The 15,272-nt window shown below is 39.4% G+C and overlaps 1 protein-coding gene across 7 annotated transcripts in view; it reads right to left on the bottom strand.

Annotated features, from left to right (window-relative positions):
- Nucleotides 1-3,944: 3,944 nt before the first annotated feature.
- The window catches only part of ATP23 (ATP23 metallopeptidase and ATP synthase assembly factor homolog), a 31,593-nt gene continuing 20,265 nt past the window's right edge, over nucleotides 3,945-15,272 (bottom strand). For 4 of the 7 annotated variants that reach the window (XM_024123061.3, XM_024123063.3, XM_024123059.3 and 1 more), the window contains exons 2-6: nucleotides 12,854-12,899; nucleotides 12,061-12,142; nucleotides 8,321-8,458; nucleotides 6,516-6,599; nucleotides 3,945-4,372 (exon numbers count right to left, since the gene is read on the bottom strand). In XM_024123061.3, coding sequence (XP_023978829.1) covers nucleotides 4,169-4,372; nucleotides 6,516-6,599; nucleotides 8,321-8,458; nucleotides 12,061-12,142; nucleotides 12,854-12,870 — 525 coding nt within the window. In that variant the 5' untranslated portion in view covers nucleotides 12,871-12,899 and the 3' untranslated portion in view covers nucleotides 3,945-4,168. Of the gene's footprint in view, nucleotides 4,373-6,515; nucleotides 6,600-8,320; nucleotides 8,459-12,060; nucleotides 12,143-12,853; nucleotides 12,900-13,624; nucleotides 13,911-14,915; nucleotides 14,931-15,272 lie in introns of those variants that run through there. The other 3 variants (XM_028491200.2, XM_028491201.2, XM_024123060.3) reach the window with 3 other exon arrangements.

Consider the following 15,272-nt stretch of genomic DNA (forward strand, 5'->3'; position numbering starts at 1 on the left):
TATCCTTGTATCCATCAGTCAGTTTTGACGCTTATCAGCATTCTGCCATGTTGTTTGATCTATACCTCCACCCACTCTCCACGGGGCATTCAATTATTTTTGTAAGATAAATTTTATGTATGTTGAGATGCCTAAATACTAACTGAACAACTGTGACAATGGATACATCTGTGTAACCCATATCACAATGAAGATATACAACACATCCATCAGCCCAGAAAGTTCCTTCTCTCTCAGTCAATTCTTTGTCTTCTCCCCCACTCCAGGCAACCACTGTTCTTTTTTTCAACAGATTAGTTTTGCCTGTTCTATAATTTCATGTACATGGAATCATTAAGTATGTACTCTTTTGTATCTTATGCTTTTAATTAGCATAATATCTGAGCTTCATTTAGCTTATTGTGTATATCAGTAATTCGTTCCTTTTTATTGCTGAGAAATGTTCCAGGGTTTAAATATATCACAGTTTGTTTATTCATTCTCCTGTTGACAGACATTTGGTTGTTTCCAGGTTTTAGGTATAAATAAGTTATGAATATAACTTATGATGTTCTGAACATTCTTGCACAAGTCTTTTTGTGGATTTTTTTCATTTCTCTTAAATAAAATAGGACTAAGCAGAGTCAAGGGATAGGTGAATGTTTAACTTTATATGAAAACTGCCAAAGCTTTTTTTCAAAGTGATTGTATTATTTCACATTCCTACCAGTGATGTATGAGAGTTCTGTTTGCTTCACATCCTAACAAATATTGTCAGCAGTTTATTAAATTTTTGCTTCCCTAGTGGGTCTGGAGTGGTTTCTCATTGTGATTTTAATTTTCCTTTTATTTGATTAATATTAAACATTTTTCATGTGTTTATTGGCCAATTATGTAGCTTCCTTTGAAAATGTCCATTAAGTGTTTTGCCTATTTTTTAATTGGGTTGTCTTTTTATTCTTGAGTTATAGAAAGTCTATATTTTCACATAAGAGTTCTTTGTCAGATAAATGAATATTTTCTTCCAGTCCATGGTTTGCCTGTTCATTTTCATGTTTTTTAATTTAATTTTTATTTTATATTATAGTTGATTTACAATGTTGTATTAGTTTCAGGTATACAGCAAAGTGATTCAGTTATAAATATACATTCATGCATTCTTTTTCAGATTCTTTTTCCATATAGGTTATTACAGAATACTGACTAGAGTTCCCTGTGCTGTACAGTATGTCCTTGTGGATTATCTATTTTATATATAGTAGTGTGTATATGTTAATCCCAAACTCCTAGTTTATCCCTCCCCTCCCCCAAATTTCCCCTTTGGTAACCATAAGTTTGTTTTTGAAGTCTGTGAGTCTGTTTCTGTTTTGTAAATAAGTTCATTTGTATCGTTTTGTTAGATTCCAAATATAAGTGATATATGATATTTTTCTCTGTCTTACTTCACTTAGTATGATAATCTCTAGGTCCATCCATGTTGCTGCAAATGGCAATATTTCATTCTTTTTTTATAGCTGAGTAATATTCCATTATATATATGTACCACATCTTCTTTATCCATTCCTCTGTTGATGGACATTTAGGTTGCTTCCATGTCTTGGCTACTGTGAACAGTGCTGCTATGAACACTGGGGTGCATGCTTCTTTTCAAATTATAGTTTTCCTTCACCCTGTTAATGTGTATATTACAGTGATCAATTTTCATATGTTGAACCATCCTTGCACTCCAGGAATGAATCCCACTTGGTCATGGTGTATGATCCAGGAATAAATCCCACTTGGTCATGGTGGGCGGTCTTGTTAATATGCTGTTGAATCTGCTGTGTTTCTATACACTAACAATGAAATACCAGAAAGAGAAATTAGGAAAATAATCCCATTTACAACTGCATCAAAAGGAACTAAATACCTAGGAATATATCTAAAGAGGTAAAAGACTTGTACTTGGAAAACTACAAGACACTAATGAAAAGAAACTGAAGATGACATGAACAGATGGAAAGATATACCATGCTCATGGATTAGAAGAATCAATATTGTTAAAATGACCATACTACCCAAAGCAATCTACGGATTCAATGCAATCCCTATCAAAATACCAATAGTATTTTTCACACAACTAGAACAGCAAATAATTCTAAAATTTGTATAGAAACACAAATAACAATAGCCAAAACAATCTTGAGAAAGAAGAACAGAGCTAGAGGTATCATGCTCCCTGATTTCAAACTATACTACAAAGCAACAGTAATCGGCTTCCCTGGTGGCACAGTGGTTAAGAATCTGCCTGACAATGCAGGGGACATGGGTTCAAGCCCTGGTCCAGGAAGATCCCACATGCCGCAGAGCAACTAAGCTCATGCACCACAACTACTGAGCCTGCACTCTAGAGCCTGAGAGCCACAACTACTGAAGCCTGTGCACCTAGAGCCCGTGCTCTGCAACAAGAGAAGCCACCACAATGAGAAGCCCGCACACTGCAACAAAGAGTAGCCCCCGCTCACTGCAACTAAAGAAAGCCCCCACACAGCAATGAAGACCCAACGCAGCCAAAAATAATTAACTAATTGATTAATTTTTTTTAAAAAAAAGCTACAGTAATCAAAACAGTAATGGTACTGGCACAAAAATAGACACAGATCAATGGAACAGAACAGAGAGCCCAGAAATAAACCCATACTTATATGGACAATTAATCTATGACAAAGGAAGCAAGAATATACATTGAGGAAGACAGTCTCTGTAATAAATGGTGTTTGGAAAAACTGGACAGCTACATACAAAAAATCAAACTGGACTACTTTCTCACACCATACACAAAAAATAAATTCAAAATGAATTAAAGACTTAAAGGTAAGACCTGAAACCATAAAACTTCTAGAAGAAAACATAGGCAGTAAACTCTTTGACATCAGTCTTAGTAATTTTTGTTTGGATATGTTTCCTCAGGCAAGGGAAACAACAGCAAAAATAAACAAATGGGACTACATCAAACTAAAAAGCTTTTGCACAGCAAAAGAAACCATCAACAAAATGAAAAGGCCACCTACTGAATGGGAGAAGATATTTGCAAGCAATATCTGATAAGGGGTTACCATCCAAAATATACAAAGAACTCATACAACTCAACATCAAAATAAACAAACAACCTGATTTTAAAATGGGCAGAGGATCTGAATAGACATTTTTCCGAAGAAGACATACACATCATAAAGGGCATACTTCGCAGGTTTCATAATCAAGTTTTAAAATGTAATAAAAGCAAATCACAATCATAAAAAATAAACACAAATAATAAGTACATTGTAGAAAATTTAAAAATGCAATTTATTTTCCTTATTTACCAAATGGTTAGTTACAAAGATACAATTTTTGCCTTGGAGTTTAAGGCAGTTTCATTTCTTACCACAGGTACTTTTTCTGATGCTAGAATCAGCATCTTCGGTGTCTTCTCTGTATTTAATTGATCATTTACGTTTTATGTTTGTCCACTTGGGAACCATACTTTCTTCATGATCACTGAAGCTCTGCAATATAAAATGTCATCGTCTTCAAACTCTTAGAGGAAAACATAGGTAGAACACTCTATGACATAAATCACAGCAAAAATAAACAAATGGGACTACATCAAACTAAAAAGCTTTTGCACAGCAAAAGAAACCATCAACAAAATGAAAAGGCCACCTACTGAATGGGAGAAGATATTTGCAAGCAATATCTGATAAGGGGTTACCATCCAAAATATACAAAGAACTCATACAACTCAACATCAAAATAAACAAACAACCTGATTTTAAAATGGGCAGAGGATTTGAATAGACATTTTTCCGAAGAAGACATACACATCATAAAGGGCATACTTCGCAGGTTTCATAATCAAGTTTTAAAATGTAATAAAAGCAAATCACAATCATAAAAAATAAACACAAATAATAAGTACATTGTAGAAAATTTAAAAATGCAATTTATTTTCCTTATTTACCAAATGGTTAGTTACAAAGATACAATTTTTGCCTTGGAGTTTAAGGCAGTTTCATTTCTTACCACAGGTACTTTTTCTGATGCTAGAATCAGCATCTTCGGTGTCTTCTCTGTATTTAATTGATCATTTACGTTTTATGTTTGTCCACTTGGGAACCATACTTTCTTCATGATCACTGAAGCTCTGCAATATAAAATGTCATCGTCTTCATATATTTGAGTAGTACCGATCCCGGTTTTGAAAGTCTCTATGAGCATATCTTGCATAGGTCTTATTATGAGGGATCCTTCCAAAAGGTTCATGGTCATTGAAACAAGATTCAAAAACTTCATCAACAGCCTTCTGAGCTACTTCTCTGCTGATGTTCCTAACAGCCAGGATAGAACGAATGGCTCTGTCTCGCACACAAGTCTAAGGAGAAAAGTATGTGGCTTTAATTTTATTAATATATGAAAATTCTGTCATGAAATAGTAACATTTTATACAATGTGTGAACCACAGTCAAAATTAATTTCCTCTCATGTTATTTTATTAATTTCTATCAGTCCAAAGAAGAAAGATTAAATTATGGAACATGTTTAGCTCAATCTAAAATTATTTAGGTACAAGTAAGATCTCCTTCCCCTCCTCCCTTCTTCTCATCTTTCCTAATGATGATAATTTCTAGGCAGTATCTGCTAAACAATAACTCCAAATTTGCAAAATCATAAAAAGTCTATAAATAAGGTTCTGGTTGAGTTTTTTAATTTGAATAAATATGAATTATACTCCTGTGCCTCTCTCCCTTAGCTTTTCAGGTGACCAATGCTAGATAATTTTTCCTTCGAGAGGGGTATCTCCCCTGGAGGCAACAGGAAACCACACATACATACACACAAAATTTGAAGGCATCTTAATTTTTCAGGGAAAAAAAAAAAATCAAACAACTTTTTTCTTGGGTAATAAATATGAATTATACTCCTGTGCCTCTCTCCCTTAGCTTTTCAGGTGACCAATGCTAGATAATTTTTCCTTCGAGAGGGGTATCTCCCCTGGAGGCAACAGGAAACCACACATACATACACACAAAATTTGAAGGCATCTTAATTTTTCAGGGAAAAAAAAAAAATCAAACAACTTTTTTCTTGGGTACATACTGTACAAAAGCAGGGACTTTGTTCTCTAGGACTCTTCTCCCACTACCTCCATGTATTTTCCACCCTATTGCTAGTTCTATTCATTTTCTGCCGCTGCTACCCAAGTTAAAAAGAGGAGAGATTTCTCTTTCAAAGACTCTGGACCCCGGATTACATGCCTTAACTGCATTAGCCTCTCTCTGGGATGTTCTGATGTGCACCCTACTTCCACTGAGAGCCAGAACACACCGCCCATTCAAATGCTGCCTGAGCTGAATTCACCAGATGAGCAGGGATTGGAGGGCACGGAAGACATGCAGCACAAGTCAGTGGCACATCACTAAGTGGACTTGGCACAGGCTGGAAGCATAACAGCCCTATCAGAGTAGCCACCCTTCCCAGGCCCCAGGTTTGCCTTCTAACTAACTCCCATTCACTGAGTTCAAAATTTCTCTTCGTAGTTCACTGTGACTTTCTACCTTCCTCCCCAGAGTTGAGTTACTCTTTTCTCTGGAGAACCAAGGGCCTTCCTGCTGTTGTTCCAAGCCTGTCCTTTCTGCATCTGGTTAAAACTGCTATCCTGATGCCCATGTACACGACAAATTGGCCCAGCAACCTCTTCCCACAGAAGAGCTCTGACCAGCCTTTCTCCTAAGTGTGGATACAGAGCCCGTTGGCTGCTATGGGCAGAACTGCTCACATTCTTCACCAGTCCATCAGTTCTAAACTTCCTCTCCCCATGCCTATCTATCATGGACCGTAAAAGTTTTCTAGTACAGTAGAAACTAACACAACATTGTAAAACTTACAGTAGAAACTAACACAACATTGTAAAACAACTATACCCCAATAAAAAAAAATAAAGTGTTTCTTTTAGACAACAACAATAACAAAAAAGCTTTCTAGCAGGATGATCTTGCCTATAGTTTTCATTTTGTTTTGTTTACAAAATCTCTCAGCTCAGCTCATCATAATCAAGTCTGTGCTGATCCAAAGCTTTGCTGTCACGTCATATAGCCTTTAAAGGTGTGCTAATACACAATGCGCTGCAGTGCAGTCTCCGTGCTGACAGGTATTACTTTTTTGTCTAGAGAATACTGTGATGGTTTCAAAACACAAGTCCAGTACTGTTAGGATAAAAGTAAGACAGGCTGTGATTTCACTTCCAGTCCTTATCTACCCCCATCCAAAAGTATCCCACGTGTGAGACCGTAGCTCTTTTCACTGTGAAAATCTCTCACTTAGTCACATAGCTTGCCCATAATTATAAAATAGAACTGAATTCCATCTATTTGGCTTAAGTGATACACATTTTGTATTCTTTCATATAAGTAGTTCTTTCAAATTTCAAATACTAAATGTACTTCTCATTTTTCTATTCATTATTTCCACTCATAGCACTCTCTTAACAGTAAATGATTTCATAGGTTAGTTTTTACCTGATGGTGTTGTTTTAGTCCAAAATGTAACCTGAATATTTCATTTAAAAGTGAGCAGTCTCCACTAAGGTTAGCAGCTCGAACCTATCACAAAGACAGAAGGCAAACAAAAAGAAAATAAGCACTTGTGCTCTGTACCTTTATATCAACTGATTTTTTAATTGTAAAAGAATATAAAATTGGTATATTTTTCTGAGAACAGAGTACCTGTAAGATTCTTTTTTTAACTCTATTGACTTAAGAAGTTCTTAAGAAAAAGAGCAGATATCCATGAGCTACACTAGGCAGCGCCAAATACACTGGGGGCAATCACCTATTCAAAGGGAATTTTCAAAACTTTCCACCAGAGTCTTACAGACAGAACTAATTTCTTTTGGAACCAAAAGTCAAAGAGTTGGACCTCAAAGTTAAAGATTATGCTCTCTACAAAATACAAACACTTCTAGAAATTACCAAAAGGACTTCAAGAAAGCATTCTTCCAAAGATCTACAAACTGAGTTTCAATGTGAGCTTAAAACTGAATACATCAGTACCTAAGACACTTTAGGCACACAAACCTCCCAGCTCTCCTAGCCCAAATCACTGAAACTCTCTTGGACCTTCCCTTAAACCCGTGTAAGTTCATGCCCTTCCTCCAGGGTCTTGACTGGCCTATGAAAAATTAAGTGGTACAGAGAATCAAGAACATTCCAAACTGGTCATGCTATGAACATGACAGCCTGAAGTTAGTATGTATTTTCTAATTTTCTATATCTTTAAGGTAAAAAGCAGCTTTAATAGGTGAAAAAGTCATGGAACTACCCACATGGATTCTACAGCTAACCTGGCCACGTTTTTGCTCATTCACTGCAATCAGAATGGCCCACTTCTTGTTACTTCTATAATAACATGGCTTCATTCCTCTGAGGAGCTCAAAGCAGTTAATACACCTTAACTAGCTAACAGGCATTAATTCTCACAACACCCAAGAGAAGAGAAATATTTAAAAGCTCAGATTTCGGTCTTCTTTCCAAATAGTATGAGTTATAATCACATGCAGTGAGGTTGCTTATTAATTTCAAGGGAAAGAGAAAATAATCTAAGTTATCAAGTGTAAGCTTGAAATTTATATTAGTTTTCTTTTGCTTCTCAGCACATTGTACTCTTCAATTAATGAAATGCAAGTATGAAATACAAATGTCTTTCTAGGAGCATATATATGTGTGTATTTCTGACAGCAATCCAAAATGCTTAATAATAAATATCTTCCTATGCTGTATTTTTGAAACAAACTGTTTTACTCTAGGGAAAGCTAGGAACTTTACCTATGGAAGGCAGCACAGCAAACCAGTCAAGAACCTTGGCTGTAAGCCTGCCTCTGCCACTTACTATGTTATGGTATCTGAACAACTGCCTCACTTTTCACAGAAATAAAACGGGGATAACAGTATCTACCTCAATGGGCTGTTGTGAATATTAAATAAGAGTCCACAAACAGCACAGGGTTTGGCACACAGCCCCTCAGTAAATGTTAACTATAATTTTTTTGTATTATATAGTTTATTCCATAGGAAAAATAGCTTATTATTAAAAGTCATCACTATTATTAGGATTTAAAGGTTATATTTAAGACAATTCTAAAAAGATACTTAAAATGTCTACCTGCTGTATCTAAAAGAATTGTATTCAATAGTTAAAAATGGAAACTGAAGATTAATGTGGAATTATGACAAGAAAAGGAATACATTTAAATCATACTTGAATAAAATGTTCAAACACACAACAGTGTCCTTGGGGAAAAAGTACCTTCTACAATAAAACTTACCTCAGAGCAGGCCAAGTGCCTGACGTTGGTGAACCAGTCGACATGAGCTCGACAGTGATCGAATGCATGAATGAGCTCATGGGTGACCACTCTGTTCATATGGGCCTGATTACAGATATTATTCTGGCACAAAACAATCTAAGAAGCACCAAAATGAGGAAAGTTCGGTTATTTCTAAGATCTACTCTCACTTCGTAGATTCCATCTTCTCTCTCACCTAAGTGGGCTCAACTGCTTGGAAAGCCTCACCCACTCTATCCACCCAACACCCACCCCTCCCCATCAAGGCTCGGTCTTCACCAAACATGCTCCATGAAGACTTCCCAATGGCTAACTTCTCCCTTCTCCTCTCTCTGGACTACACAGCACTTAGTTTAAGGACATTTATTCACACACCATCCTCACTGGGTTGACTGTACCAGCCATCTTAGACTCCACAGTCTTATATTAAGAGTGGACTCTGGAATGAAGCAGGGAGATTCAAATTCCAGTCCCACTCCTTACTAAGTCAGTGACCTTGGGCAAGTTCCTTAAGCTTTCTGTGCCTCAGTTTCCTCAACTATAAAAAAGGAGATGACTTAGAGTACCTACCTCTTAGAATTGTGAGAATTAAATGAGAATGTGTGTAAAATGTTTCTTATCAAGTTTCTCAATAAGCAATGAATCAACAATGAATGACCACACTGTCCCATTCTACTAGAATTGCCAGGCAAAGTCCTCAGAAAGAGCTTCAGAAAGAAGTGCAAAAAGCCAGCAGCACACTGAGCAGGACCCTATAAGAATAATAAAGACGTGAGGGGTCCTAATAATAATAGTCCCCACTTACTGTGTACTTACTGTGTGCCAGACACTGGGACATGTCCCAGATATTTTATATACCTTCATTCAACATTCATTTATTCAACTAATATTTATCAAGACCTACTAGAGATTTATAATCTACTAATGGAGATAGAAATTAATCAAATATTTACCAAAATGTTTAAACACATGCAGTGACAATTGTCATGAAGAAAAACCCAGGTAGTCACGAGTACATACAATGAGAGTGCCTGACCTGGTCTGCAGGGTTGGGAAAGGCTTTTCTGCAGAAGGAATGTTTAAACTGGGATCTAATGGATGAACAGGAGTTAAATTCGAGGAGAGGGGAAGAGAGCATTCCAGACAGAGAACAACATAGGCAAAGGGTAGGGGGAGGGTTGAAGGAAAAGAATGTTGGAGAAGCTGAAGGCAGGCCTGTAGTACAAAGCACAAAGTTGGAGGCGGTAGGCATGAGATAGGGCTGGTGAGGTCAGCAGGGGCCAAATCACTCTATATCCTGACAACAGTGGGAAGTCACTGAAAGGGAGTAGTGAAACAGGGGGTGTTTTATTTTGTTTTTATCCTTTTGACCACAGTTGGAAAAATAAACAAAAGATGACCAAAACTGGATGCATAGAGACTAGTTGAAGTCGAATGAAGTATTCTAGGCAAGAGATAATAGTCCCAGAGCTAGGATGGGGGGAGCCTAAAAAGGTATTTAGGAGGTAGACTGGACAAAATTTGGTGTTGAATAGAATATGGGAAGGGAATCAGAGGTATCAAGGATGATCCCTAAATTTCTGGCATGGGTAACAGGACGGACGGTGGTACCGTTCACCGAGATATGCAAAACTAAAAGACCAGGTTGGGTGGGGATGAAGGATGGTAAAAATCAATTTGAACTTGGACATGTCAGGTCTGAGGTGCCTTTAGGACATCCAAGTGTAGGTGTTCAGTGAACACTTGGCTATATGGATGTGGAGTTCAAGAGAAAGCTCTGACCCAGCAAAGTAAATGAGATCCCCTTGGTAGAGTGCAGAGTAGAAAAGAAGGGGCTCTAACACCAAGGATTAAGGGACTTCATTTCAGGGCTGGCAGAGGAAGCTAAGTTAGCAAAGGAGCAACCACAAGAGTGTTGCATACTGGAAACCATGGCAAGAAAGTGGCATGAGCTGTTAAAGTCAAGTGTATGCATGTGATATGACCTCCACTCTAGCCATATACCTTGGAATAACTCTTGCCCACGAGCACTGGGAGAGAAGGTGAAGAATATTCACCTTGTTTATAATAATAATAAAGTTGGAAACAATACTCGATGGGGTAAACTAGTACAGAAATACAATGGAATAATATACAACACAAACTAAATTAACCAGAGGTGCACACAACAACACAGAAGAATCTCACCATGTTGAACGAAAGAATTAAGTTACAAAGACTGTATGATTTCATAAAATGACAAAGTATTACACATGACCCCAAGTATAAAGCTTAAAAGGAGGAAACTAAACACATTGTTGGACTGTACACATAGATGGCAAAACCATTCAGACAAGCAGGGAATGCTTATCACAGAAGTCAGAATAAGGAAGGGAGGGGGTTGTGACCCAAGAGGGGCACACAGGCTTCTGAAGTCCTGGCAGTGTTTTATTTCTCAAATCTGGGTGGTAGTTATATAGATGTTCATTTTACTATTATGACTGAAAGTGTACATACAAGTATTTTACTCTTCTATATGAATGAGATACTTCACAACAGAAATTTTAATTAAAAAAAAAAAAAGAGTGCCCAACTGTGTATAACACTGCTGAGAAATAAGATGAAGATTCAAAATGTGCACTCTATTTAACCCCCAAAGAGGATGAACTTACCAAGACCCATCTTGAGAGCTATAGGTGTTGCGATTATCAATTTACAAATGAGGAAACTGAGAATAAAATGAATAACTTGCCCAAGCCCCACAGCTAATAAGCAGGGGAACTAGGATTTGAACTCAAAGTCTATCTGACTCCAAAACTCAGACATCTCACCCCTCTGCTATGTTGCTCTTTCCCATGATTACCGTGAAACAGCTATAAATAACTAAAATACATATAAAATTCCCTAGCAGGAAACAATTAAATGTACTTAAATGTGTTATATATTCATGATGAAAACAGTGACTTATAACACTTTTATCTACCCTCATATCACATGACATATCCATCTACCACCTCAAGACTGTCAAAACCCCCCATTGACTTAAAACTTATCACATTTATTGACTTAAGTGCTCTGCTTACTATGATAAGCAGTTTACAAGAGAAATCTCATTTAATTCTCATTACCATTCTATAAGATAAATACAATCACTAGCCATATTTTACAGATGAGAAAACTCACTCTCCTCATTAAAAATTCTAAAAGATCTATCACTTCTCACTGTGTAAAGGTGAAACTCTATCTTGGCATTCAAAGCCTCCCACCATATAGCCTATCTTTCTTTCCAATCCTATTTCTCCTCATTCCCCATGCATTCCTGCCCTCCAGCTGAACTAGACAACATGCCATTCCCCAAATACACCTTGTGCTTTCTCAACACGTCACCTTTGCTCATGCTACCCCTGCTTCTGGCAACAGTCTTTGTCTTCTTTGCCCCTGAAGAGCCTTTACATCCTCTAGCTGAATCTGTTGGCATCTTTCAATCACATCACTGTCCTATTGTGGTAACCACACCCACCTCAGAGAGTTTAACCCGCCTCAAATGTTATCATTGTCTCTGCATTCCTGTCTTGTCTCCCCTGTGAGATGTAAAGACCTTAAGAGTAAGGACCACAATTAACTCATTTTTTGAATTCTACACAAAGTCTACCAAATGGAATGCCCAGCACGTAGAAGGCAATCAGCAAACATCAGGAGAGAGAACTGGAGGAAAGAAGACAACTTGGTAGACCGCCTACCTGAGACACTGAAGCATCAAAACCTCCACTGACATTTCCATTACAATCTTCACAAGAAAAGTGTCTTTCTTTGTTAACAGCGCTGGAAGGTAAGAATGGATTAAAAAGACAACGTCCAGAAGTAGTGTGCCTGGGGCACAGGGGAGACAGCCCTGGGCCAGGAGACCCAGATGACACATCTCTCCATCACTACCACATAGGACACCTTGGAAAAGCAACTCAACACCTTCAGGACTCAGTTCTCTCATCTGTAAATAAGGAAACTGTCTCTGCAAAATCTATCCCAGTTCAAATTCTATGCTATGATTCCATAAAGAATTTGATCAACTAATTAAGACCATATTGGAAATATGCTGGCGTTTCTGCCCTTGGGCCAGAATGTTAAGAAGTGGACCTCAGAAATCACTTCTCAAATCATCTCCTCAAAGTTAAACAACACCTGGAAGGCTTCTACATGCATAACAAGCTGAGATTTCTTCTCCATTAAGGATAATGCTGAGACTGGCATAGTGGAAAAACCAGGTTTGGTGATCACTTACAAGTAAGATTTTAAGTATCGTCTTTACTAAATACCTGAGGTGAATACTAGAGACAGAGATGTGGAGTTAGGGCTGAAGAGGTCCAGAGAGAACAAGGCCTGCCTGGAGAGAGTGCAGCCAACCACCACCACCTACCATATGGAAAGGGCTTTGTGGCCTGAAGTGAAATATCTGAAGTACTTCCAGTTTTGGTGGGGATTTTTTCGTTTTCAGCAGCCAGAATATAGAGCAGCACTTCAAAAAGATTCACTTACCAACCCGAATGCTTCATGGCATCAAGCAGCAGTTTAACATATGGATCTAGAAAGATATTGATTCAGTTACATATGGTAATTAGAAAAAAAGAGCACCAAATAAATTATCCAAATAGCAGTATAAGATATTATCAAACAAAACCTCACAAATCTTAGCAAAGTAATACTATCTTAAAAATGATAAAAAATGAATATGAAAAGATAAGCTTAAATTAACATAAAAGCAAGTCTTTAATGAAATGAAACACTGATAGAAACACCGAAATGGGTAGTACCAAACATCTTAGATAACATCAAATATGCTTTTCAGTTAAATGATCGAACACAATGTATTAAAATATATACCAAGGGGCTTCCCTGGTGGCGCAGTGGTTGAGAATCCACCTGCCAATGCAGGGGACACAGGTTCGAGCCCTGGTCCAGGAAGATCCCACATGACGCGGAGCAACTAAGCCCGTGTGCCACAACTACTAAGCCTGTGCTCTAGAGCCCGTGAGCCACAACTACTGAGCCGCATGCCACAACTACTGAAGCCCGTGCACCTAGAGCCCGTACTCCGTGATGAGAAGTCACCACAATGAGAAGCCCACACACCGCAACGAAGAGTAGCCCCTGCTTGCCGCAACTAGAGAAAGCCTGTGTGCAGCAACGAAGACCCAACACAGCCAAAAATAAATAAATAAAATAAATTTACTTTTTAAATAAATAAATATATATATATATATATATACACATACACACACACACACACACACACGCACACACGCACACCAAAAGACTGAGGAAATTTGGGACCAATATCCATAGAAACAAACAGCAGCACAGTATCCAGATTAAAGGAAGGCAGTAGGTAGCCGCACTATTGTCTGTCCTGGTCTGTGAATAGTGTCCCATTCTGAGTACCATACTCTAAATAGGACCTGCCAACCGAAGCTGTTCCATAGGAGAAGGTGACTAGAATAGTTCAGGACTATTTTCCACAGGAAGCAAGAAAGGGATCTGCAGATTTAGAAAAGAGAAAAAAGACTTAACTAGGGCCTTCAAAGACTTAACTAGAGCCACAACTACTGAGCCTCTGTGCTGCAACTACTGAAGCCTGCATGCCTAGAGCCCATGCTCTGCAACAAGAGAAGCCACCACATCGAGAAGCTCAAGCACTGCAACAAAGAGTAGCCCCTGCTCACCACAACTAGAGAATGCCCGCACACAGCAACAAAGACACAATGCAGCCAAAAATAAATAAAATAAAATAAAATAAAACTTTATTAAAAAAAGTGGGGGCGGAGTCAAGACGGCATACTAGGAGGATGCGGAATGCGCGTCTCCTCACAACTAGGGCACCTACCACACACCGGTGGGGGACCACAGACACCTAAGGGGATGGGAGGAACCCCTAGCAACTGGGTAGGACATGGGGCATTGGGGGAGCGAAGCGGGAGGAGAAGTGGAGGCCAGACGAGACTGGCGCCCCTGAGGGGTGGCTGGGGGAGGGCAAGGGATTCCCACACCCGAAGGGGGAAATTGGGGAACCACTGGGAGGGCAGAGTATCAAAAGGGAGAGTTGCCATGTTTCCCCTGCCCACTTGGGCCCCCAGGAACCTGCTGAGATCCCGGGCCTGATCATCTGCCCACCTAGGCCCCCTCCAGCCACGCGGGTCCTGAGGGAGTGGGAGGGAGGGAAGGGGGAGCAAAAGTGAAGGCCGGACCTCTGGGACCAGTACCCCTGAGGGGTGGCTGGGGAGGGGAGGAGTTCCTACACCCAGTGGGACCCCCCACGGTTAGGGGTCCAGTGGCGATGGGGGAGACCCTGCGGGAGATGGTGGGGGAGGGGCACAAAGGAACAGGGCCAGTGCTTTCCCTGTCCACTTAGGCACCGGGAAGCCTGTTGGGCTCCCGGGCCTAATCCTCTGCCCTCAGAGCCTCCCTCGAGCCCCGCAGAGCCCAAGCCCTGCCCCTACACCCCCACCCAGGGCCCCACCTCTACACTCGGAGACACCCTCTGAGACCCCATCCAACATGCTGGACCTAAACCCCACCCACACACCCTCACTCAGTGCCCTACCTCCAAACTCTGGAACTCCACACTCCAGAGGCACTCCTTTGGACGTGCTGCCTCTCCCCTTCCGTGGGCAGGTCCTAAGCAGAGGCCCCGTGCTGTGCTCAAACATCACCCCCAACCTGCCTAGGTCCTGCCCCACCCTAAACCCCACCCCTGCCTGAGCTCCGCCCCTGTCTAAGTTCCACCCCCATAGCCAAGGCTTTTGTTTTTTTTCTTTTTTCCACTTTTACATTGGGGTTCTGTTTTACCTTGTTGATTCATTGTTGTTCATTCTTTTATATTTTCATTTTTCCTAATAAATCTTTTATTTTTCTAATTTTATTTTATTCTTTATACTTTGTTATTGTTCTCTCCTTTTGG

The sequence above is a fragment of the Physeter macrocephalus genome, chromosome 6 (assembly GCF_002837175.3).
Source record: "Physeter macrocephalus isolate SW-GA chromosome 6, ASM283717v5, whole genome shotgun sequence".
In the NCBI taxonomy this organism is placed as follows: Eukaryota; Metazoa; Chordata; class Mammalia; order Artiodactyla; family Physeteridae; genus Physeter; species Physeter macrocephalus.